This window comes from Corapipo altera, unplaced genomic scaffold (assembly GCF_003945725.1).
Source record: "Corapipo altera isolate COAL_440 unplaced genomic scaffold, ASM394572v1 48, whole genome shotgun sequence".
NCBI lineage: Eukaryota > Metazoa > Chordata > Aves > Passeriformes > Pipridae > Corapipo > Corapipo altera.
The window spans coordinates 2,626,573-2,653,365 of record NW_020884931.1 but is presented as its reverse complement, the minus strand read 5'-3'; the positions used below and the strand labels follow the sequence as shown (position 1 = coordinate 2,653,365).

Genomic DNA, 26,793 nt, shown 5'->3' with positions numbered 1-26,793 from the left:
CATTATAGCAGCTGTACTGACACTTTTATAGGTGACACAAGTAAGGACCAAAGTTTTAATGAAGACCAAACCAGGCCAACTGATTGGAGGGAACAGGAATAGTTTGGATTTTAATGAGAAAAAGTATAAACCAATGTGTATAGAAAGAATGAACATGTTCTGGTTGTGTCTTACAGAGGTTTACATGGATTCAGGAAGGGTGTTGGGCATCTCTGTGTCAGGTTGAAGGCAAGTCTCTGTGCAGTTGGGTTTTAAAGATAAGGTACAGTGGCATTATAGAAACTGTTGCTGCTGGTCTTTTCTCAGTGCAACATTTAACAAGTTCCAAGAAGTGATTGTATGTATATATCCATACTCCAGTATTACTGATTGTGTAAAGACCTCTTGGAAGAGAAGCTAAGAGCTCTGGCTTTAAACATAAGCTATCAGAGGGCAAGATAGGATCTAATGTTGATGGTGAACTTGAATTTTGCACAATCTTGCGTGTGTGAGATTGGCCTTCAAAATCAGAAAAAAAAAAAGTTTTTATACTGGAAAATTTAATGTTGAAACTGTGGAGTAGTCTGTAGCCTAAGCAGGTTGGATAAAACACCGAACTCTAGTTTCCTACTGCAGGCAAGAATAGTATTTTTCAAGATTAAAATTTACTTTTTTAGTGGAAAAACGTCCCTAATGTGTCTTACTTTCTTCCTAGTACTTTTTTTAAGTGACGAAAGGTTGTTTTAAACCAGAAGTTTGTGGAGTTTTGCGGGTAATAAAACTTGAAGGTGTTTGCAACTAGTTCCTCTTTATGGATTGATATGTGGTGGTATTGTGATAATTGAGAAGTGATAGATATGCTTACGAATCTTGAATATTACCTGGGAAGTGAGAGCATGTAATACCAGGATAGTACAGCCTCTTGTGTGTTTGCCATGACTGTCTCTGCTAAAGACCAAGGAAGGTAACAGTAACAGCACATGGGTCTGCTTTGTGGAGAAGTTTTCGGTGAATCCTGTTTTGTTTTTCCCAAAGGAATGGTTTCCAGATTACATGACTAAAAATGACTGAAAATGACCAAGTTCCTTAGTTTCTGTGAGGAGGTACAAGTTGGCAAGATGGTTCCTTCTCTAATCCCTTGGGGATGTTAGGAAGACATCCGGGTAGTGGGCTTATATTTAGGCTGTTAAACAGTTGTATTGGGTGTCTTTGGTTTGGTTGGGATTTTGTTTTTGTTTTTTAATATTTATAAAAAGCTGGTCTTTAGAAAACGTGTTTGATCACTGGTTGCTGCTGGTGCCTTAGAGAAGACAGTTTGTGATGTGAGTCGTAAGTCAGGTCTGCTTGGTAAAATGTAGGGATTTGTCATAAACACGGCAATGTATCTGCTGTGACAAGATCACATAATTCTTATTATTCCTCCAAACCTTCTTGACAGAAGCCTGAAAGCTAGAAACTGTGCTCAGAAACACCAACAGGGATTAGAATTGAAAATTACTTGGCTTTTATCATGTTTCTTTTACAAATCTTCTGCATTCTTGCAGTAGGTATCCTACGTATATTCCTGTCTACTTATCGCACGCTCTGTGTACATGCTGAAACTTGAATTTATCTTTTGGAAGGAAAGCACCATTATGTGTTAGTAATGTCGATCTCTGTATTTATTAAGGCAGTAGTTGAATGGGTAAATGTAGAGGTAGGATTCTTCTCTCATCTTTTTAATTGATTTTGTTTGGTATAATACAGAAGGTTCATGAAGTGCTGGGGGTAGAATACTTTCTGCAACAGAAGGACATCCTTTTTGAATTCTTTATATACAGATGTGTACCACTACCTGTCCAGGGGGTCTCTGTCTCTTGTGTTGCCTTAGCCAAAGCCTTGCTTTCTTGAGTGAGCCTTTGCTAATTACCTGAGGCAGTGTACCATGTTAACCCCTGTGTACTGTTGCCAGCAACTGGCACTCTCTGCAGAACACTGCATAGTGTAATGTAGAGATTACTGCTTTCAAAATGACAAAAAACCCCGTCATTTCCCATGCAGTTTGCAAGTGCAAATGTTACTGTAATTGAGACGAATGCATTTTTCTACCAGTAAGCAAACCAGGAGGAATAATATGGTGAAAGCTGTCCTTTCTTTGCTTACATGTCTCTACATGAAATTAACTTCCCTGCTGAAGCCAAGATATTGATAGATGACATGTTAATGTGATTAACCAGTAATGAGTACAGTATATAATGTGTGGAGGTCTCTGAAGGAGGCAGAGCTCTTCCTTCCTATTCTGAAAATATGACTGAAGAAGACTGGCCTCTCCAGAACAAACAATATCTGACTTCTTTGTTTAACTGCAAATGCAAAATATGTAGACATGATGCAAAAAAAACAAAACAAGAAATGTATGAAAGTCAGTTACATTCTAGTGAAGAAATACAATTTAATGCTCTGTCACTTCTTGTTGAGACTTACACTTGCTTTCAGCAGTGAAAGAATATTTATTTCACTATTAAAAAAAAAAAACCACATAAAAAACCCCAACCAAACAAAAAACCGCCAACAAAAATAGCCAACCCAAAATGTCAGGGAGCTGCAGTAAGGGAAGGCAGGCTGGGAGTCGGTGGTGCCAACAAGGCTGGCAGACAGTACAGACGTTGATAAGAATGCAGTCCCCCAATAGCTGCCATGAAACAAACAGTAGTTTGAAGTAAAAAGTGAGGATCATACCTGGCTAACCCAATAGCCTTCTACAACAAATTGAGGTGGTTGGATAAGGGAAGAACAGTGAATGTTGCTTATCATGATTTCAGCTGTCCCTGTCTCCCATTACATCTGATGAAGTATGGACTAGGCAAGTAGACTGTGTGGTGGACTGAAAACCAGCTGAGCTGCCAGACTCAAAGGAGGGTGATCAGGGGCATGAAGTCCACCTGGAGGCCAGTCACTAGTTGTGTGTTCCAGGGGTCAATACTGGCACTATCCTTGGGAATACCCGGAATGTGACTGGACACTGTCCCGGGCAGTTGATTTTAGCTGTGACCCTACTTTGAGCAGAGGTTGGAGTAGTCAGTGTCCAGAGGTGCCTTCCAACCTTGAGGACTCTGATTCTGTGGTGCAGGGTTGCCCAGCTGCACAGTGTAAATATTGGCCTCGACCACAGGAAGCTAAACTCTGCCAAGAGTGGGTGTTTTTCGTAGTTAATGCCTCTTTTTTTCATAGACTACTGGAAGACTTCTTTTATGGTTCAGGGAAAGGATTAATCTCAGAGTTGATTCTGAGAGTTAACATACCTAATTGAAGAGATGTTGGCATCTGTGCTCAAAACAGTTTCCCTTCAATGCTGTTCATTAGAAACCCCAAATTTTCAAAACTACAGAAGCCTGACATAGGCTAAATATCCTTGCTTTCTCAGCTCATGGGTTGTCTTAGTTTCATTTGTTTTTTTTTTAAATAAGGCAAGTTGGCCAATGGATACAGCCATAGGGAAAATACAGATAGGAGCTGCTGGATAAGTGTTTTCATTCTCATTGGTGTCATAAAAGAATGATATATTATGCCATGCTAATCATTGTTATGAACTTCTTACTTAGGTTGAATTTGGTTGAAGCGTTTATGACAGATCCAGAACTACGTCAGTGCCTTCAAGAAGATCTCTTACGTCGCTTTCCAGACCTCAACCGGATGGCAAAGAAATTTCAGAGGCAAGCAGCAAACTTACAGGACTGTTACCGAATGTACCAGGCTATTAATCAAGTGCCTAATGTTGTAGAAGCACTAGAAAAACATGAAGGTAATACTACCCCCATCTATTTTCAGTGTTTCATAATATACTGATGATGCAAAGAAAGAGTGTGTAGATTTCCAAAAATGACTTTTTTTCCTGTGTTCTTTTGTTGCAAGGATAAAACTTAAACACATTTGAATTTGAAATGAGCTGAAATTATGAAATGTCAGTCAAATACTTAATAATATACATAGCCAAATCCTTACATGAATAAGTGTTCCAATTAGTGTGTACCTGAAATACTAGAACTTTAATACTTGAATACTTGGGTGATGGTGTGGTAATCTTTGATCTGGACGTGTCTCTAAGAATTTCTGACCAATTGTGTGTGTTATTATGATCTTACAAAAAAGATAACATACATACGATATTGTTGTCTTCCTTTTGAAGACATTTTGCACTTTGGGTTGTAATTAAACACAAAAAAAATCAGTTTAAGCATTATTAGTATAATGGAGTGGCTTTTTTTTTTAAATCAAAGTGCTGTATTTGATACGAGTAATGTGGCAGAGTTTTGTCTGATCTTCATTAGTAGGAAGAGCAGTACTGTGACAGGCAATTCTAGAAAACATAAATGCTGCTATTTCTTTTTCTTTTCTGTGTGTAGCCAAGAAAATGCAGGATAAAATCAGCATAATGAAGGGATGATTCAATTTAGCAATAGCAGTCCCAACCTGCCAGAAAGCATATTTTGTAGAAGCCCATTAATTTGTTTGAAAATCTCTGTACATAAAGCAAACACCAAAACCTTAAAGAGAACTGTTATTTGAAACGGTATGGTTGCAAAACTCTCTCTCCTGTATTTGAGTAGGCAGTAAAGCTACCCAGTGCCTTATACTTTTCTGTACTATAGTTTTATAACTTTAGGTAATGAAACTTAAATCTTCTAAAATATTAATCTTAAAATAAATTAATTTTTAGTTGCTGGCTGTGTTATTTCCAAAAGCAGTTAAAATCTGAAGCTGGGAAGGAACTGGCAGATACAACTTTTTTGTTTGCTTTTGTTCTTAAAGAGCTGTGCCACTCTTTAGCTGCCTCAGTCATGTCCCTTTGGCTTTTCCAAACAGGCTCTACTTGTTTTAGCCTTGACATGGAGCTCTTGGATTCCCATCTTAAACTGAGGTATTAGGTCAGAATGCTGGCTTCCTGTCTTTATTTCTTTTTCTATTAGTTGTCATTTGGATCAACAGAGTTTCTCTGTCATAACATTGGGGTAGGAAAACAATTCCATTTTTAGAAGTTTTGAGGAGCAAGCTGTGTAAGGCAAACTGCTAAGCTCACCATATGGAAAAATTAATAGACTGCAAAAGGTTCTTGCTGTTCTACATGTGAATCAGTTGGCCTTAGTAGGGCAATCACCAGCAGTATATCAAAGATAATTTAAAATAGGCAACGTGCTATTTTTATTTTTCTTTGTGCTTGTACCACCTGTTTAAACTACATGAATGGTCTGATAATTTTGAATGTATGTGACTGATTCAGACTGGGTCTGGTAATATTTCTGTTTGTGACTGTACAAAATGTTTTAACTCATCAAGGGATGGGAAGCCAGAAAGATTTTTGACCATTCTGAGCATCTGCCAGTTTCTGAACTTCTTACCTCATAAACGGCTGTGGGGAGATGGAGCAACTATACCATGAAGTGCTCAGCAGTGATTGCCTTTCCCTCAGTGTGAAGCATTGCTTAATTGAGATCCTTGTTTTTATGGGTGGTGAAACCTGAGGAGGGAGCTAATGAGTGAAGATGACTTCTTCTGTTTTAGACGGATGGGAAAGGACTCTGAGTCATCAAATCATTTTGCTATGGCTGGCAAAAGGGAGCAGCAGTTCATTACTCAAATTACTGGGGCATAAAATGTTGGTACTTAAAGGATTTTTGTCTTCAAGAAGCTACTGAAACATCTTCCTTCCCATCTCAAATGGACACTCTTTATCTTAAGACTGTAAATATGCAGGACACAGAAATTGGATGCTGGATTTCAGGTGTATTTTTACCATTCTGTATACAGTGATTTGAATCCCCCCTCCTCTGCTTTTGGAAATACCTTTTATTGCCTGTTTCAGGTACTGTTCTTTCCAAGACTGTTGCACTGGTGTATTATAACCATGTTGTGATCAAAACTTGGCTGTTTCCCCTCCTTTCTCATATCCAGCTGATTATTCCCTTACTCATAGTGGAAACACATTTATATATCAGTGTCATCTTACTCCATGTTAAATTCTACTTCATTTCTATTAGCCCAGTTTCTAAGGTCAGTTAGTGCTGATCTATTTCTGATTCATCTTATTCCAATATAATCTACTGGTATCTTCCAATTTGTATATTTTAGTGGCTTTTGTAAGCAGCCTTCTTTTGTGCAATAATATAAATTCACATATCTTTTAGAGATAAATGCTTGTCTGAGCCCTGGAGGGACTGTATTGCTGATGTCCTTTCAACTCTTTCATCCTTTGCAAGTGGGTGATGTCCCCTTTATCTGCCTCCTGATCATTTCATAAATCATGGACCTTGCACCTTAACATCTCCTGTGACACCCTGCTGAATGCTTTAGAACAGCCCAAATTAGGTCTGCAGATTTCCCTTTGTTTTAGGCATTCATCATCTCAGAGAGATGTTACACTATATGTGTATGATCTGCCTCTAGTAAACTGTACTATATTTTATCCCAATTTCCATCATTCTTTTCCTTTTATCCCAATTTCAATTATGATATCAAAATGGCTGGTGCACTTAGTCATGAGATTTGTCTGTATTCCCTGGATAGTGTCAGTTTGTTGCCAGACTAACTGTGTTTCAAGTCTGAAGGTTAGTGCTTGATTTTAATTTCTATCCAACACTTTTAAACCATATTAATAGTCACGTTTTTAATGTGTGTAATAAACACTTCTCTGTACTTCAGTAAGTAAATTATGGTTTAAATTAAAAACTGTACCTGGGAACAGATAGGCTCTGTGATCAGTATGCATCTGTGCTTTTGACTGTACACAGGTTCATTAGTCTTTCTCTCAGTCGTTAGCTTACATGCTGATAATGTTGAGTAGGTGCAAAAGTGGTTTTTTTAACTATGCATCTTTTCTATGCAGGTGCAAAACATGTTGAGCTTCATTTAGAATTTTTCAATGGTGTTTCTTGCTCATATTCTCTTAATGATGGGTGTTATGCTTTTAAGAAAGGTGTACCCATATAGCTTTTAAAAAGCCTCAGTATTTACTAACTCCACTGTTTTACTTCCTTCAAATGCTGGATACTGAGTTTCGAGTTGGACTGAAAGTGTAAATAAATTTTGCAATGTATCAGTTCTGACCATATAATAAATATATGTAAATACATTGGGATTCTATTTACTTAATAAATTAATATATTTTAATTTTTGAATGCGATATTGTTCTGTGGTGTCTGAAGATGTTCTCTTCAAACTTAAATAATGAAATAATATAATGAAATGATATAATGAAACTTCCCTACTTAACTTACTCCTTTCAGTAAAAGAAATTCTAATAGCTACTTCAGGTTCAAGCACAATCATTTTTCATTAATTCGGGAATACTGAAGATCATTTCATGGTGTGTACCATGTACTCTGCTAAAGTCCACTCTGCTAAGTCCACTCTGCTAAGTCCACTCTGAAGAGTGGATGTGAAGGTTTTCTGCTCTTCAGTCTCTTCCTTCTTTGCTGACTCCTTTTATTTTCTAGGTGTCTTCTTACTGGAGGAGAAGAAAATACTGAATGAGACCAAGCAAGAGATTTGGAATAAAAAACAAGCTGTACTTTATTTCATCTCTCTCTTGGTTTTTAAGATTTTAATCAGCAGAAAACTCCATTTTTACAAGTTAAATAATCTCTCAATAATATATAATTTTTTTCTCCAGTAATAGAGACTAATCAGTTTAGAGCTTTAACTTTAAAAGCTTGAGGGAGTGGGGAAGCAAAAAGGCATGGGAGGAAAAGGAATCAAACCAAACATTTTCTTTCTACTTGAATTACAGAGCTGAGAGAGAAGAGAGATTCCCTTGGGTAGTCATGTCCTCACTGTGTGACTTCTATAAATTTGTATGGAAATTTTTCTTATGAAAGATTAGGACTTTTTTCCCTTGTCTGGTGAGAAATTGAGAGGCTGCGGAATAGACAGAGCTCAATTCTGTATTTCTCTGTTAATGTGCAAAGCCTTGCCTGCAAACATTAGAGGCAAATACCATAATTCTGTACATAATCCTGTGACTCTAAACTCCTAGTATTGGATTCAGTTTGAGACATTTTCTGTAAATCACATAGTCAATAATGCTAATCTTTCTGTGATTAAATCATAACTTGAAGTGGCTGCAAAGGTGTAAACATTTACTTCCTGACAGAATGTTTTCAGAGCTGGCTGCTGGATGTAGGTGCTTATTTGTAGACCTGAAGAAAATACTTCTTTCACAAAATTGGCAATATTTGTGCATGTTAACTGTAAACTGCTTTTGGTGACTTCCAACCAATATGTCAATTAGTGGCACAAAGTATCTGTGCTAACAAGATACCTTGGAAGAGACTAGTTTAATTTTGATGACTTCCTGTTTTGTGGAAACATCAGTGACTATAAAGATCTGGGTTTTTTGTGGAAAACAAAATCAAATAACATACACCTCTATTTCTATTTGTCTGTGTTGTAATCTACTAAATATTCCCAAGTTTTGGTAATTTTGTCTTAAGAAAAGTTAAAAACTGATTGTGTATGATAAGACCTACACTTTTTACTAAAGCCATTTCAACTTTTTATGTGCAAGAATTGGTAATATTGAGACAGCAGGTTTACTTTCAAAGTTTTGCTTGTCTGTAGTCTTACTCATAGTAGAAGGGAATGAATACAACCAGTTATGAACAAAGATGACAGAATAGGTACAAACTCGATCAGAGTGTAGGTGGGATAATGCCAATTTAGGAAAAGGTACACGTACTCCAGTGAAATAATCACAGCCCATCTTAGTAAAAATTAACCAGCTATGTAGTTGTGTTGTTTACCTTGGATAAGTGAATTCTGGTAAATTTGTGGGGTTTTGTGAATGATAATTTTTCTTGTTTGTTCTTAACAGGAGCTCACCAGATGTTGTTGTTGGCAGTGTTTATAACACCCCTTAATGATATCTACTCTGACTTCTCAAAATTTCTGGAGATGATAGAGACAACATTGGATATGGATAAGGTATGGGCTGGTGTGTGGGAGGGGTTTACTTGGCAATTAAAGTTTCTTATTGAACTTTGCAATCTGCTCTACACACTAAATTTAATTGATCTTCTATATTAAGCAGTTGGTGATAATTTATCTGTGGAATATATGAAGACTGTTATTAGTATAGCAGTTTAATATCAACAGGATATTCACCTGCTATCTGAAATTATCTAGCCAGTGAGAAAAGGCTCTGTATACATGGATGCTGTGACCTGAAACTATTTTTCAAAACCTCATCAGTACTAAAAGTGGAGAAGTAATTTTGTCATTTCTCTGCTTCTTTGTATTTTTAAAGTTATTGTGATATGTCTCATATCTAGAATGTAGCCAGAATATGTTTATTACATATTTTTTTGCTTCTAAGTTCATTAGACTTGGTGCAATTTAGTGGGATTAAGTCTTCATAACTAACAGTTTGCCTCTCTGAAAAATTATTGACTTAGGCTTAAAGACTGACTTTACTTTTCTCCCATTATATTTGTTAGAGAACTGATAAGATGGATTTTGAAATGGACGTACTTGGTTAGAAACGTATTTAATGTTCCTCTCTCAGCAGGGTCTTTCAGTAATTTTGGTAAATTTGGGAAGTGTTTTAAGATTGCCATAAGTGTCAGTCTCAGTTGACTCTGGAAGTATGAAATCTCTCTAACCTCGTGCCAGATGTTGTACAAGGGCAAGGTGTCGAACCTGTGGAAACTGCAGTGGCTTTAAAATTTTGAACACGTGTACTTTTCTCCAAAGGCAGAAGCACTGCATTTTATCTCTTTGTATTGTGTTATGCATCCATCAGCTGCCTTTTACTGTTTATGGAAAGACTGTTTGATTGACATGTTGCTGTAATTTGTGATATATGGTAATGAAGAAATTTATAGCTTTATACTAGTTACAGGCCATCTGTTGATGCAGTTTGTGTGCCCTGGGACTCTGTTTTCTTTAACTAACAGCTGTTCTAAGCCTTCACCCTTCATAGTCCAGCTCTTTAAACTTCTTTTCAGGTTCTACTTTAAAAACGTTTTGTTGTCCTAAACAGAATAACAAGTCAGTTATTTTTAATCAAGTACCATAGAATCTGGTATGTTGGATTTGATTTTTCCTCCCCATCAAGATACTGGAAAATAGCTATAGATAAGTCAACACTGGTTTTACCAGGAGAATAACCCTTGTCTATATGAATGTTAAAACTTGCACTTTGACTTGAAATTCCCCCTAGATTTTTAGGGAGTTCAAACAAAACCAGCTCTATTCTGAGTGCAATTGAAGGGTAGGTTGTCATAGCAACTAAATTATGTCAATAATCCATTCTAATATAAAAAGAAACATCTGAGTTCAAAAAGCGTGGGATGTGGTTATTCATTTACCTAGCTGTAATAAAAGTTGAGAAACTGTCACTTCCATTCCTGTCTTTCACAGAATCATAAGAGGCCTTTGAAAAACCCTCTATTCCAACCTCCTCCTCAACTTGGGGCAGCTTCAGTGTTTGTTGGTGCTTTCAGTATACAGCCACCTGGCAGTGGAAGCATGGGGAAGAGAGAGAAAAAAGATGAAATACAATTTATTTAATCTGTGCCTCTGAAAATGTTAAGTTTAGAAGGAACTGTGTATGCTTTTCAACTCAAGAGCTGAGTTGAAATTGGGGAGGACTTTTGGTGATATTAAGTAGGTTCCTTCCATAACCTTTTGAATCTCCTTTGGGCAGGAATTACTGTTTCAGAAACTTCCGTTTCCAAAGGCTTCTTGTTTTGAAATGCCCCATCCTTTTACACTCTGTCTGGATTAGCTGCAGAAGTCCAGGCTAGCATACAGATTATGTACATAACAATTTAATTTCCCCTGACTTCTCTTTTTTCTCTGCCTACTGCTCAGTTACTTGTTTGTAACTAAATAGGCAGGCAACTTCATTTCAGCAGAAAGGACTCTGTTAAATTGGTATATTTTGATTGTGTAAAGTATATGATTTGAGAAAATGAGTGTTTGAGGTGTATTTGTTTTGCAGTTGAATCAGACACCAACTATCATAAAGAACATTGCATTACAAAATTATACGTATTTTAAAAATTGAATAACTGATTAAGTGAATTCATTTCACTGTGTATGATCAGGGAGGTAATTTTTTTTTATTGCCTCTGTTCATGTGAATTTTTTCTTGTTATTTTTCCCTAGGTGGAGAATCATGAATTTCTTGTCAAATCTTCTTTTGATCCTAATTTAGCAGAATTAAGTGAGAAGATGAATGAACTGGAAGAGCAAATGCAGTCCTTGTTAAAGACTGCAGCCAAAGAACTAGGTAGGCTTTGGAACTGCCTTTGATTCTTACCTCCTTTGTAAAATGTTTTGCGATCAAGTGATGAAAACTGGTATAGAGGAGTTAAGGTATGTTTGTATTATTTTGTTGTTGGATCGGTGTGACTTTAGTTGTCACAGTACAATCTGTTGAAAACAGAGTGATTTTTCGTTTAGAACTTGGCCTTTATTTTTTTTTGAGGACATCATTCCAAAGCATTTCAGAAATTATCAAGCGTGTTGCAGTATACTGCAGAATTCATTTTGTAGAACTGTAACACATCAAACTATTTGCTAAGTCTAGTTCTGTTTTACATCCTTTGAGGACATGCATTGAAACTTCCCCCCCACCCCCCGTGCGTTCTCCTGAGTGTCCATTCAGGACATGCTAGTTTTCTTTTTATGTTTCTTTGCAAAATGTAGTGTATAAGCAAATGAGACATTTAAAGAATTGATTACCCTATGCAAAAAGTTCCATGTGCAGCTGATGAATCAGGCATTCAAAGAGCAACTTAAAAAAACAAAAGCCACCAACTTTTAATGCAAATGTGGCAAAGAAAACTGGCAACACCATTTTAGGTTACACCTTTAAGGGCTTGCATATTTTTTTTAGTCTTGGTACTTTTTTTAGCGTAAACAAGATACCTGGCTGAAAAGAAGGAAAGACAAGATCCTGTAGGGATGAGATGAGAAATCTCACCAGCAGAAGTATGTGTTAGTAGAAGGATCACAAGAGTACAGGTGCTGTGCTTGCAGCAGCAATGCAGAATGCCCTTGCAATTTGCTATGAACATTTTTCACTTTTCTGGAGAATTCATAGCAACACAGTAATTGTGAGCCTGATTTGAATATGCAGTTTCAGAGCATATCAGTGTAAGAGCAGAGAATGTATCAGTGTGCTCCTATTAGGTCTGGATATTTCTCATACCTGTACAGAACCAAAGCAAGTCTGCTGAATCGGCTTATGGAAACTGGGGAACAGTGAGCAGAAATAGGACAGGCTGCTGGATTTGTGATAATACAGTTGCTTTCTTTTTCTTTCTTTTCATCCAAAAGGTTTGGAAGCTGGCAAAAGTATCAAACTGGAGACAAATTCACAGTTTGGACATCACTTTCGAATAACTTGCAAGGAGGAAAAAGTTCTCCGCAACAATTCAAAATATGCAATAGTTGATACACAGAAGAATGGTGTGAAATTCACCAACAGGTACAAGGTCATCTTGGTGCTTTTTCAAGCCTATTGTGAAGTAATAGAATTGTTCCTTTTTAATTACACCGATGAACTGGTTTCCCTGCATCTTGAATGGCTGAATTTTCGTGTTTTTAATTGGCTCACAGATTGAAATATTGAGCAAGACTGGCATGAAGGAAGAATAGTCATACAATTTATGTTAAAAGCTGCATTCTCCATTGCCAACTGTTAGCTATTTTTGGTCCTTTGACTTGGGCTAATTCCTCCGTTTTAGCTGCAGCAAGTAGCATAATTGCAGTCACTCTGAAGTGTTTATACAGACACTTTTACAAGCTGCAGTAGGGAAAGAGCTATTTATGTTTATCACCAAATATGACATGCAGCAATTTTGTTGGTGATTACCTTTTTTTTTGTTCCAAGTCATGCTCTAATTTCTGTTACTCCTATGTATTGAACATCAATTCAGTGCCTCTTTTGATTAAGCTATTTAAAAATTCCAGTCTTCAGGCTGATGCTGTTTCAATGTCTCCTTGTCTGGACAGCAGTTCTGTCACAGGTCAACTGAGCAAAAAATCTATTTTTTTTGGTTGAATTTTAGCTCTTTTAGAGCATTCTAGAAGGAGCAAGGACTACATTGGTCATCAGATGTCTCTGTTCTTCAGTGTTTTTACTCAGAGCAGACTGAAGTAGCAAGTTAGATATGCAGAATTGGGTGATAATCTCTTATCTCTCCCTCAAAGCAGATCCACCTTGGAAAGTAGATACCATCTACAGTAGCCCAAGGCCTTGCCCAGGGGCCCATCCTTCAGGCATCCTTCACAGCCTAGCAGGGCACAAGTTCCAGTGCTGAATCACTCTTTGTGAAAACTTTTCTGATCTGATCTAATGAGAATTTTCCTTTCAGAAACTTGAGGTCTTAGTATCTCATCCTTTTGTTGTGCACCTCCAAGAAGAGTCTGGTGCCTCTTCCCTCTGGGCTGACTTCAGATTCTCAGCCTGGGCAGGCATTTCTGTCAGCCTGTCCTTGTGTGCCATGTGCTCCAGCTCTGTATCTTTGTGGTGACCATCTGCTCCAGGTTTGATCTCCCTCACAGGGAAGAAGAAAACAGAGACAGCTCTGCAGATATGGTCTCACAAGTGCTGAATAGAGGGGAAGAATTACTTCCTTCAACATGCTGGGTCCACTCTTGCTAGTGCAGCCAGCATGGGCTTGGCCTTCTCTGCCTCAGGGCACACTGCTACCTTGTGTTCAGCTTCTTGTCCATTGGGTCCCCCAAGTATTTTATGATTTTTTTTATTGTTTGGACTACAGTCTCTACTGTTATGTGAAGTTATTCCATCCCAGGTGCAGGACTTTACGTTTGCCTTTGCTGAAGTTGTTGTCCACCTATTTTTCAAGTCTGTAGGTATCCCAGTGAATGGCAGCTGTGTCCTCCCGCGTACTGACAGCTCTCCTTCCTGTGGTATTGTTCACAGTCTTTGAGAGTTTATTCAGCCCCATCATTCAGGTTGTTAATCAAAGCATAAATAGTATCAGCCCTGGTATCAACCCTAAGAAATGCCTCTGATAATCAGCCACTAGTTGGACTTCAGCCTTCTGACAAGCTTGTCAATGGCAGGTCCTAGAGAAAATTAATTTTTAAGTCTCCTGCATGTGCTACCTGGAAGGGTAAAAGCAGCAGAATTTAATATATCATGCAGTCTGTTTCAGACAAACCCTGCTTGTACTGCTCTATGTATAACTGGTCCTGCTGGAATTAGCAGCAGAGAAGGGAGTTTACTGAGGGAGAGATCTTGATTGACAAACAAGTATGAGGAGCACTGCCTACAGGGGAAGGTTGGTTTCAAGACAGGACTATTACCAGTAGTGACTGTTTTCTGTTAATCAGTCACTTTCATAGCAATAAATCCTTTGCTTTGAAAAGGAGGGCAAACATATTGGTTCACACCAACCAATGTGTTGGTGTATTTCACACCAATTTACTTAAATGAACAAAGTGTAAACCTTAATTGCATTTTGTTTTAACATTTACTCTGAGGATATTTTTTAAAAACATCCCTGCTTCTAAATATGGTATGAATCTAAATGTATGATGAAGTTAGGCTTTTCTGTAACTGAGAAGATGGTACTTAGAACCTGTTCTGTGTCATCTGTTACTTTCCCTTAGGGAAGCAGCCCATGCATCACTAATAAAACAGACTTCTCTGTACTTACTTGAGTTATAGTTGCTTCTCTTGGTGGTGCTAGAAGCACAAGGCTGACTTCTGCTTATAGTGTGGGTACACTACTTGAGTGTGTTTCTTATTCAGTCTTGCAGACTATGTTCCTTGTTTGAGAGATGAGCTTGAGCAAACTAAAGACTTGTTTAAACTCTTGGTTTCAGCTTGCCTTATTTTGAAGACTAGAATCTGTTTTTAGTGACAGTAGTTCACTGAGGTTTTTACTAAATGAAATAAGTCAATGCCTTCAGCTCTGATAAGCCTGCTGTAGGACTCTGGGCTAATTACACAGTTGCTTAGCAGCAGTTTTTCTCTACCAGTTCTATAATGTGCCACATCCCATAGCAAAACGGCCAGAAATTCAGCTTTAAGCGATAGTCCTTATCACACAGAGTGTCTATAGCAAACAACTACTGGAAGATTTTGAAGAATCATGTGTTGATGCTGGAATTGGTGGTTTGGCCCTTGTGGGTGTTCTTCAACTTGGAATTAATATTGCAGATATCCTGGTGTGAACGAATTGTAGATTAGTTGCTTTGTGGTCCTTGTGCTGAACCTTGCTCTTAAGACAGGTGGGGGACAACCGGTATTGGCTCATAGATGAGGAGGCCAGAAGTTTGGCATTGCAGGTGAAGACAGAACACCACGGCTTCTAAATATTATTGTTTTTTTCACAGCAAACTGAGCTCTGTCAATGAAGAATATAAAAGGAACAGAGAAGAGTATGAAGAGGCTCAGGATGCAATTGTTAAGGAAATCATTAGCATTGCTTCAGGTGAAAATGCCAGTTTTGATGGGTATCACAGTCTGGAATGCTGGGAAGACTTGCAGTTGCTTTGAGAGCCTTCTGTAGAGGCTCTCATTCCCCACAGAATTAACGTGAAAAGTGAGGTGTGGCTTTCAGACCGTTGTTGGAAGTTTGAAATATGTTGTCTTCTGTGGCCAGACCCTTTCCTGGCATTGCTACAAATGGGCAGTGATGAGGTGTGTGCAAATGCTAATCCCATGGAAGGGACAAAAGTAAGCCCATAAAGGCCACATCTATCCTTCACCTGCCTCCCTGACTCTGGGCACCTTCACCCAAATGGCAGAAGTGGTAAAGGACAACAGAGAACTGAGGGAGTGGGACCCGAGGTCTGTGAAGGACGTTGGTATGCAATATAAGATCAAGTTACTCATTGCTTAAATGGTACAATAAAAAAATCCTTGTTTTCATAAATAATTACCATATATTTTGCTCCAAGATTGCCTACTGACAGAGCATTCTTTAGTATTCTTCACCAAAAGCAAAAGAGACATTGGGGAATTTGGGCTGTAGACTCCTGTACCTCATCCCTTTCACTGGAGAAAACCAAACACCAAAACTTAAGAACTGTTACTGGGGATGCTGGGCCATCTAGTCTGGTGCTCTGGTATCACAGGCAGTGTATCTCATAGACCTCTCCCTCCCATCATTCACATAAACATAGATGGTTGCTGTGCCTGAAGTGTCTGTGCTGTGTCTCTTTGCTCGCCTGAGCATCAGAATGCAGTGTGTTATGGAGGAAAGAAAGGTACTGGATTTCCAGCCATCTGCCACTGCGAGCGTTTTCCTTCCTGTACTAGGATAAGCTGTTTCTCACTGTCTGGGTGTTGAGGCAAAATAGTCAACATGGCCTCACCTCTCCCCTGTCTTAGTCTGAAGAAGTCCCCTTAGTATTCAAGGCATGGGAACTTCAGGATTACATCTTGTACTCTCCCAGAAGGTGACTGCCACCATGAACCAAATTGTTCATGCAGATGAACTAATTTTATGGGCTCACTACAGGCTTTAAGACACCTCTTCAGCAAGGGCAAAAAAAATTGCTAACAGTATGGAATTTGTGTATCTCCCTAATCAAAACAGGTTATGCAGAGCCAATGCAGACAATGAACGACGTGATAGCTCAGTTAGATGTGATTGTCAGTTTTGCTCACGTGTCCAACGGAGCACCGGTGCCGTTTGTCCGTCCCGTCATTCTGGAAAAGGGACAGGGGAGGATTGTGCTGAAAGGTGCAAGGCATCCTTGCCTCGAAATGCAGGACGAGGTGGCTTTCATCCCCAATGATGTTACATTCGAGAAGGGCAAGCAGATGTTCCACATTATTACTGGTAAATATTTCTGTTCTCTTTTTCTGTTGTTATTTACTTTATAAATGTCTTGAGTATTTCCAATAAGGATGTTTTTTTAAAAAAAACCTAACCAACAATAAGCAAAACAAACCAGCAATTTGATAGAACTCTGTCAAAACAATTTCTCTAATCAACAAACAGCTAGCAAAGTACTTTTCTTTCTGAATGGGGAATAGGATTTAGCTCTGTGAAAGAAGAGAGGGTGTTTGTAAGCTACTGTCGTTTATTATATTAAAAAAAAGTGTCCACAATATTCTTGTGAAATGTTACCTTTGATTATGGATATTCTACATGTTTCTGCACATACAGGCATATTTCTCATCATCCAAACTAATATTAATGGATTTGGTTATTGTGATTGTAGTTATGGTGCACTCTTTGTAGAAGGCGATCACTAATTTCAAAAGAGTCATTCATGAAGAGAGAGGCTGCTAGGACAGTAGAAAAAAAGAATTTAGTCCTTCTTTAATGTTTTCTGTGCCTTAGTGAATGTAACTCCACAAACCAGGCAACCTCAGGAGCTGGAGAACCTGAAACTGCTTAAGTGATTTGGAAAATTCCACCGGGTATCAACTGTACTGTAGCCACATAGGCATCTTTTGTATGCAAGATTTTAAGCAGCCTCTTCATTAGTGTTTTCTTTGTTAAGTATTAAGGTTGATTTTAAATGCAAAACATGTTTCAATGACGGTACCATTTTTTACCCTTTTCTCTGGTGTAATTAAGATAATTTTACTACGCAGGAAAACATTTTTAGTGTTTATAGATTTAATTGAATCTTAATTTCCATCCATATGTCCTTGACATACATTCTGAGTAGCAAAGATCTGAAATTAGAGAATGATTAACGAATGCTTCTAAGATAATCAAAAAGCAAAACTGAAAATCTGAAAAAATTCATGGTAAGACACTTGTTTTTCTGGTTAGCAAAAGCATAAAATTAGTTTTAATGATCAGTTTTCTGGAAAATAATTTTTATTTCATTTGTACTTCATTACAATTAACTTATTAATATCTGGGTTTGCTGATTTTAAATCACCCATTAGCTTGTACCCACTCAGTATCTAAACTGTTTCATTTTTACAGGGAAATTTTAATTGTCTTTTGAGGTGAAAAAAAATTGATGTTATTCTTGAGCAGCAATACTGATGACTTTAAAGGTTTAGGTATGAACACATATTTTAGATGACTGCTTGTACTTCTGAAAAGTCCTAAAACTTATGCTCTCTGATCACTTTTCTTTTTGCAAAAGCACAGTGAGTAAGACGAACCAAACCAGCCTTGTTAGTACTGGAGCCACTTGTTGCACCTGTTAGACAAGTTTGCTACTTTTTCCTGGCAAGAGAGTTATAAGTTTAAACATTCTTTGTTTTAATTTAGAGCCTGTTCTCCTCTAAAAGAACTGTTGAATTGTAAAAAGATGGTTTTTTAAAATTATTTTTTGCAAAATTTCTTCTCTAGGCCCTAACATGGGGGGAAAATCAACCTACATCCGGCAGACAGGAGTGATTGTTCTTATGGCCCAGATTGGGTGTTTTGTTCCGTGTGACTCTGCAGAAATAACCATTGTGGATTGTATCCTGGCTCGGGTGGGAGCAGGAGACAGTCAGCTGAAAGGCGTGTCTACTTTCATGGCTGAAATGCTGGAAACTGCTTCAATCCTTAGGCAAGTCCTGTGCTTATTTGGTTGTGTTGGTTGGTGCTGATGGGGAAGGAGGTGCCCTAAGAAAGATGCATTGATGTTTTTCTTTTGTGTAGAAGAACCTCAGTGGAGGATCTCAAGGCCTTTTTAGCTGGTTCATAAGTTCTTGAAGTTGCCTTCTGTTTATTTCAGTGGTCAGTACAGAGCTGCTACTGGGAGGCCAAAGTCTGAACGGGACAAAGCAACTGATTTGGAATGATCTGTGTGACACCATGTTTGCACTTTATTTGTATGTTGTTATGTAAATAGGAAAGGTCTTTTGCTTCTTCATAACTTGTGATACTCCAATATCCTGAACTCATGCTGTTCTCAAACATTATAAAATGCTCTTGTGTTTTTAGGACAGCATCTGAAAACTCCCTGATAATTATTGATGAGCTGGGAAGAGGAACTTCAACCTATGATGGCTTTGGCTTAGCATGGGCTATCTCAGAATACATTGCTACCAAAATCTGTGCTTTCACTATGTTTGCTACACATTTTCATGAACTGACAGCTCTTGCTGACGAAGTGCCAACAGTAAATAACCTACATGTTACTGCTCTGACCACTGATGACACACTGACGATGCTTTATCGTGTCAAGGAAGGTAAGACTGTGTGTATGGTGAATCAGGGTAAACTTCATTTTGCCCTGAGAGAGGAAAAAGTCTTGATGGGAGGGAATAAATTAATGTCATACTTCAGGCTTTGGGTTTATAATAGACACGTTCTTCTCTGTCCATAGAGAGTGTGTATGGCAGGAGCTCTGACCATGTGTGAACACAGTTGGTGATGATGTTGATGATTATTTGTTAAGACTTCTAGGTTATTTCTGCCACTCAAGTTGGTGCTTTTGAGTCACTCCCTTTTCCTTTTTTAAGGACCAGAGGGAATGGTTCCAAAGGGTTATTTTCTGTTTTCTTAAATCAGCCATTTTGATGTGCTGGTAGAAAATACTTATGTTCCTTAAACTGTTCTTTTAAAAGAAATGAGTGCAACTTTTTTGTACTGGCAATTTTTAATAATGTCTATTTCATTGTGATAAGATTTAGCCTTATGTTGCCCAATTTATGCAGTAGTTTGATGTAGGAAAAATCATATGGTTTATTTTTAGCAAATGGCATCATGGTGAAACAACAAGTAGCCTGTTTTGTTAGTGTAAAATCAGTTAGATGTATTTAATTAAAATCCTTTAGTGGATCCAGTTATTCCTTCAGTGTTAAATTAAACAATTTTTTATTAGGCATAAATTTAATCTGTTCACTGCAGTAAGCAGTTCCTCCTGCTTCTCTATATCCCCAATCATTTCTTGTTCCCTTCAGCAGGAGCCTGTATTTATGCTACATAAAGGAGGGCTGTGTAACTGTGGCTTGCAAGGTGTGCTCATTTATGGCCTTCTAATTTAGTTGTCAACCCTACAGTGATTTTTTTATCGTTCTCATTAGAGCATTTTGGTCAGGTTGGCAACCTCTGGACTGATATTTTGATTTAAAATATGGGCAGAGTACTGTTACTTTATATTCTCACTTAAAAATACCTCTTAATTTTCCTTTTCTGAGTTCCACAATGAAGGAATGAGTTAGATGACTCTCAAATAGGTAGAACATGGCTCCTGTAGAGCACTCTGGCTAGACTGGATCTGATCAACAGCTTACCTTGTGGAGTGGTTTTTTCTCAAAAAAGGAATAATTATTTGAGGACTTAGGCTGTTAACTTTACTAAAAGAATTACTCAGTATCATCCATCCTTGTTAAGGTTAAGGAGCTAGTCCATGTCTCATCTCAAATCCTGGAGACTGACGTTTACCTATATCTTTTTCGTTAAGGATTTAATCTTACTGGTACAATTACTGTACTATGTTCCTCATTTTAAAAGCTGTTTTGTTATGCTGACATATCAAACACTTACTTTTGCTTGCCTTGTTCATCCTTGCCTTGTTCATCCTAATAACTCTGCTATTTGTGAACAGTGCATGTTCAGTATGTGTTATCTTGGCACTCTCTCCACTATTTCCTCATTTCTTTAGGCAATTTAGGACTTCTCAGTTCGTTCCTTCTGGCATATATTGTTCTGAAATGTAATTAGTATGCTGCCCAGCTATCAAATTTTACTGAGATGCTTTTAAAGATATTTTTTATAATCTTCACAGGCTATCACCATACTATTAAATGTCCTTAGATAATTGGTAAATGTGGTTTTATATCCTGATCTGAGCCTCCCTGGAGTGGTACCATGCAAGTTTTGCTCCTATGACATTACTAATTCACTATTTCTTACTCATTTCTTTTGGTTTTAAATCCATGAAATTACTTCATTTCTTGCCGTTTGATTACATGTATGACCATTTCTAATTTGGTATTCCCCTCTGGCTATAATCTTCCAATTAGATTTTGGATACTTTTCTCTAAGATGAGGAGGCTGCCCTGAACAAAGGGAATCACAGCAGGACCAGAAGTACTGCGCTCCTCTGGTTTTACTGAGAGTCTGCTTACAGCTGGGTAGATTAGCTCTGGTTGCCACAGCCTTGTTTCTTTAAACCCTGAGTCCTTGCCTTTTGGGATCTTTATTCCTTAGAAATGCTCTTGGTTCATGCACTTTTCCAGGCTTCTGAGTATTAGTCCAGAGTGCTGCGGTCCTGGCACCCAGCCTTGCCCATGGAGAGCCAGTGTCTATGGTTCTTCCCAAGTGTGCTCTTTCCCATCTTCTCCAGCATATGTTGAGCTCCTTCCACTAAGTGATGGTTTAGAGCCCTCTGAATGCATTGCTCAAATCAGTGCTTAGAAGATGATTTAGTGTGGCATGGGAACTGAAGAAAAATATAGTAATAAGCTGCTGCAAGCACACATTGAAACTATGAGTGGTTTTGGTGCAGCGGGAGCTGGTGATGTACATTATCTTCAAACAAGCCTTCTTTATTTAGATGCCTTATTTTGAGCAGGGTGGTTGGGGAGGGAATTAATATACACTATCAAAACCTACCTTCTACATCCTTTGGAATAGCAACTCTTAGGATAAAATCCCCTAATACTCCCCAGATAGTTGGGTTAATTTTCTTTCTCCAACCCACTCCTTTTGTTTTTTATACCTGTATTAATGTAACTATTCGGGTCCTGATAAAAATTTTAGAAGCCCAGTTTCATATTTTTCTTGAATCATCTTTGCTGTTTTCAGTCATACCCCTCTCTTCTGTGTACGTGCAATGTCTTTTCATTCCATCCATTTTCTTGTAAGTGCTGTTGAGTGTAGAGGCACAATAGTTTGTATCTGTCTATCTATCTATCTATCTATCTATCTATCTATCTATCTATCTACAGAAGAAATACAACGTTATGAAGTCTTCATCTTAAAATACCTGGTCTAAAATTGGATCTCTCTCACATAAGTTTTTGCATTTAGTGTTGTACTCTTTCCCTTTTGGAAGTGTTAAGTTGCTCTGACAAAGATGTGAGTAGAGGCAGCTTGGATACAGCTGTGTTTTGAAACAAATAACAGGTTTCATGTCATTTGAAATGCATAACTAAATCTGAAGTGCGTGACAAGGAACTTTTTATACAGTATGTTCAACCCTGTCTTCATGCTTCAAGAGTGTGAGAAGATCTCTGAAAGAGGAGACACAGTAATACTGTTCTCCAGGCCTCTGCTCAGGATTCTCTGAGTGAGAACTGAGTTAGCTTTGTGTCTGGGAAGGTGTGTGTTTTTAGTATAAAATCAAGGAGACTAGTTTCTGCTTAAAAATGGTAGTCTCCTTTTGAGAAGTTTAAGAGATTACAAGGTTAATGAAACAGAAAAAAATCTAAATGCTAAGTTTTCCTTTACCTCTTCTTTGGATAATCATTTAATAGATGATTAGTTAACTGTCATTTTGCATGTGTAATTCATTTATTCATAACTCTTGGCTGGAGACCAGAATTAAAAGGATGTAGTAATATTTGTGGGATGCCAAATGGAATTATGGTAATGTAAACTAATGAAGTTGACAGATTTTGAAAATTGTTTTATGTAACCATGTATAATTTAGATATTTTGAGCAATTATGAGAACTTTTCTTTCTCAACCAAGTGTTATAAACCATGTATTAATTAAAATAAGTGTAGACTTAAAGTTGAAAGATTTTGATATAATTAAAGGGGGCTCCTGGAGACTGAGGAGTTATGTGGTACAGATGCAAAGGAGAAAAGGGATGTTTGAGAATGCAACATTTTTAATATTTATGCATACACACACTTATATATTTATATAAATAACTAATTTATATTGTATAAGTGTGAGATATATATATTAAAAAAAGGCAAATTACTATATACTACAGACTGTGCCGAAGTGCTTTAATAAAAATCATTATTCAATGTCGTTCAGGTACTAGAGGGAAATTCTTTCTGCCTGAAGAATTTTCCATTTCTTCCTGAAGCACTTTGGAGCTCTGCAATTACTGCTCTAAGAGAGCTTAATTAAATAAGAGCATATTCTTTAGTCTGTGTTATCAGGTTTAGTTCAAAAGGTAAATCAGAAAGTGTTGGGGAGAACCAAATGATGATACAAACTTAATTCTTCAGAACAGAGAACTATTACAAGCTTGTTCGTATAATTTCTATGTAGCCATATTATCTTTTGAGCACTGTTAACTCTTGGGTTATTTCTCTGCATCCAGGTTTTTGTGACCAGAGTTTTGGAATACATGTAGCAGAGTTGGCAGCTTTCCCAAAACATGTGATAGAAAGTGCAAGAGCGAAAGCCTTGGAGCTGGAGGAGTTTCAGAACATTGGCAAGTCCAAGGACTCTGAAGGAGAACCATCAGCCAAGAAACCCTACAGAGAGAGAGAGGTTTGCTATCAGAAATGTTTTTTAAAAGTTTTTTTGCTGGAATAGCTCAAGCAAAATAGTTTAAGGATTCAGATTCCCCCAGCGCTTGAGGATAATTACCTTTAATACATTTTTCCATAACAAAATGTTTTAGCTATGAAGTTTATAAGAATTGAAGAGATGTTCAGGGATAGCGGGTTTTGATTTAGATTCATTTCAACTTAACATAGGCAAGAATTTTATCTAAAGATGTAGTCGTGAGGTTGAAACTCATTTTTTTTCTTAAAGAATAGTGATCACCAGTTAGGTATGATTGGTGAACAACTGGGGTCATACAAGGGACCATGTCTCTGCCTGACCTTTGGAGTTTTATTTATTCTGTGAACCAAGCCAGAATTTTGTGTTCATCGCTTTTGTTGACTGTTTAGTTTGTGTGCAAAGTTTCTTGGGACTTAAGACAAAGCTTTATTATAACTGTGTAGATTATTCTTAGCTCCGCAGTTGGATTGCACCTGGTTTTGCTCCCCCTTGTTTGAGAGCTCATTAGTGCCAATTTCTTAAAGCTCAATGTGTTCAGATCTGTTCACATCACAGAAAAGCTGAGTACACAGCTTTCTCCTTTGTGCCTTTCTGTGTCCCATCAGTACTAAGACATCTCACAAGCTGATCATATCAAAGGACCTGGAATGTCTGATTTACAGATGTTATGAAGTTCTTCCCATTTCACATGAGAGAATTTTAGCTTGGCTTTCTCTACTCAACTGGGAAGTAAAATCTTCTTGGCTTTGCACGGTCTTTGAGCACAGGTTGAGGAAACCCACATCTCATCGTAGATCTGATCATGTCTACATTGTATAATACAATTGTGTAATGTTGAGTGAACTGTTTTTTCTCCCTTTGCCTTCTTTTTAAAGAAGCTTCGTTAGCAGGCAGTGTGCAAGAAAACAAGGGCTTGCAGGAAGCTTTCTCAGGATGTCCTGTGTCATCTTGTTGCTGGATTAAGAATCCTTCCAGTGACATCTGTGGCAGCCTTCTAGGAAATCCATGTGCTGCCTTATAGCTTGCATTGGTTTTCACCAGTGCAGGTCCTCCTTGCTGTGTGCATAGAAATATGCTTATAGATCTTAGTTCTGTGTCCCAGCAGTCGATCTGAAACTTCACAGCCTTGCACCTCATTTATCTCTTCCTGGCAATCTTGGTAATACTCCAGTGTATGGAAGCCTTGAAGTGTTAGTCCATATCCAAAGCACTTTCTACATTTAAAAAACCTTTACTTTAAACAGAGGCTGTTATCTGTTACTTTATTTTCAATTTCAGAGGTCAACTGCGTTTGTTCCTGACTCAGTAAGTGGATCTGATGTTGTAGATGAATGATCTCTGTTTTGTTGTACTTTTACTGCCAGGAGATTTTCTTTCCAACTACCTCAGTTGCTCCACTATTACCTTTCCTTTGTCAATGTGCTAGATGTCATGGTGAAGAAATTTTTAGATTAGTTGGACATGGCTGCACGGTCATACATTGATGTAAATTAAATTGACACAGCAAACACTTGTGACAAATACAGCATCATGTTTTATTCTTGGATATTTCAGTAATACATAATATTTCACAAACTCTCTAGGCAATAGAATGACAGAGCTTTAGATGTCTCACCCAGGCAATTTATCTGCCTTGGCTGACATCACGTTTAGAGGGAAAAGTGTGCTATTACATTTCTGAGTGCTTTGGAGACTTGGGCACTGAAAACTGCATTAGCCTTAAATGATAGGGGAAAATTAAGAAAACCTTTTAGTAGAATTCTAAAATACAGAGGACTGGACAAAATTCTGTATTATGGCACATTGTTTCCAATACGGGGATTCTGAATACTGTTCACTGAAATGTTTGTTCTTGCTATTCAAGTCAGATTGTTTAGAAGTTCCACTTCGCCTGTTTGTATAAAAGCATATGCATAAAGCTTAATTATCATCTGTTCTCCGTGGTGACGGCCACTCTCCAGTTGCTTGGTTACAATTTGTTCTTTCCTTTTGCATATTGAAACATTGCTTTTGATTTACAGTCCCCTCTAAAAGTAACTAGTTTGGGTAATATGGCCATTCTTATGCTGTTGTTGCTGGCAGTCCTCACCTCATGTGGCTGCACACTGGGATTGAATGTGGAACATATATAGGACATCTCAATGTTAAGTATTGTACTTCTGCTGATGAACTGATGCTTTTTGCTCAGGGACTGAAAGGGGAAAGAACTCCTGATGCCAGTATAACTGCATTGTTCTGGTGTTGAAAACTTGATAGCAAGTGCAAAAACAACCATGTTTTTTGCCTGCACTGATTTTCTGATGATGAACAGTGCTTTGTATCTTTAGGGAATTTGCAAAAATCCTGCTTGCAATCTAAACATTCTTTCTGTTTTCTTTTACTTCTCTTCCCTCCATTTCAGGAAGGTGAAAAGATAATTCAAGATTTTCTTTGTCAAGTGAAAGCATTGCCCCTGACAGACATGTCAGAAGAAGACATCAAAATCAAGCTGAAACAGCTGAGAAATGATGTGCTGGCAAAGAACAACAGTTTTGTGAATGAAATAATTTCTCGAATGAAAGTTACATCATTATAGGTGTGAGAACAGCATACAGCTCTTGGAGCCTATTTTGCGTTGAAAGAACTATAATTTTCTTGTCTTGTAGCTTTTATACTTTATGATACTTGTACTGATTTATGTAGGCATTTTTTTTCCTGGATTGTAATTATTTTGTAAAAAATTCTGAGCACATTATGTGCCAGATTCCTGCTTTAGTTGTGACCACTGTACTCTTCTAGAAGTTTTCAATAAAGTGCTTTTTCATATTGAGAGAATTATTGGCGGCACAAACAGAATGCGTAGTATTTTACCAGAAGTGTGCTAGAAAGTGTAACAGTTGAGGTGGCATACAGCTACCACAGCCTTAAAACACAACAGTGCATACACAAAATTTTTGTCCCATACCATGATTCTTTTTTGTGGGATGCAATTATATTAATTAATTCATCGAAGAAAAAAACCCCATCTAATCTAAGTGTGCCCAGGTGGCCAAGAAGGCCAGTGGCATCCTGGCTTGTGTCAGAAATAGTTTGGCCAGCAGGACCAGGGCAGTGATTGTCCCTCTGTACTCGGCACTGGTGAGGCTGCACCTCGAATCCTGCATCCAGTTCTGGGCCCCTCACTACAAGAAGGACATTGAGGTGTTGGAGCATGTCCAGAGAAGGGCAGCAGAGCTGGTGAAGAGTCTGGAGCACAAGTCTTAGGAGGAACAACTGAGGGAGCTGGAGGTATTTAACCTGGAGAGAAGGAGGCTCATGGGGGGACCTTATTGCTCTCTACAGCTCCCTGAAAGAAGGATGTAGTAAGGTGGGGGTTGGTCTCTTCTCTCAGGACAAAAAGAAACAGCCTCGAGGTGCTTAAAAGATGTGTAGACTTAGGGACGTGGTTTAGTACTGGGCTTGGCAGTGCTGGGTTAATGGTTGGACT

General features: G+C 38.0%; 1 protein-coding gene across 1 annotated transcript in view; it reads left to right on the top strand.

Moving 5' to 3' along the window:
- MSH2 (mutS homolog 2) overlaps positions 1 to 26,141 on the top strand; it is a 46,652-nt gene extending 20,511 nt beyond the window's left edge. Inside the window, exons 7-16 of the mRNA XM_027659341.1 lie at positions 3,561 to 3,760; positions 8,825 to 8,934; positions 11,122 to 11,245; positions 12,298 to 12,448; positions 15,331 to 15,428; positions 16,539 to 16,784; positions 18,267 to 18,471; positions 18,849 to 19,096; positions 23,137 to 23,309; positions 25,729 to 26,141. Of these exons, the coding sequence (XP_027515142.1) occupies positions 3,561 to 3,760; positions 8,825 to 8,934; positions 11,122 to 11,245; positions 12,298 to 12,448; positions 15,331 to 15,428; positions 16,539 to 16,784; positions 18,267 to 18,471; positions 18,849 to 19,096; positions 23,137 to 23,309; positions 25,729 to 25,902 (1,729 nt within the window). The 3' untranslated portion in view covers positions 25,903 to 26,141. The remainder of the gene's footprint in view (positions 1 to 3,560; positions 3,761 to 8,824; positions 8,935 to 11,121; positions 11,246 to 12,297; positions 12,449 to 15,330; positions 15,429 to 16,538; positions 16,785 to 18,266; positions 18,472 to 18,848; positions 19,097 to 23,136; positions 23,310 to 25,728) is intronic.
- The last annotated feature ends 652 nt before the right edge of the window (positions 26,142 to 26,793 follow it).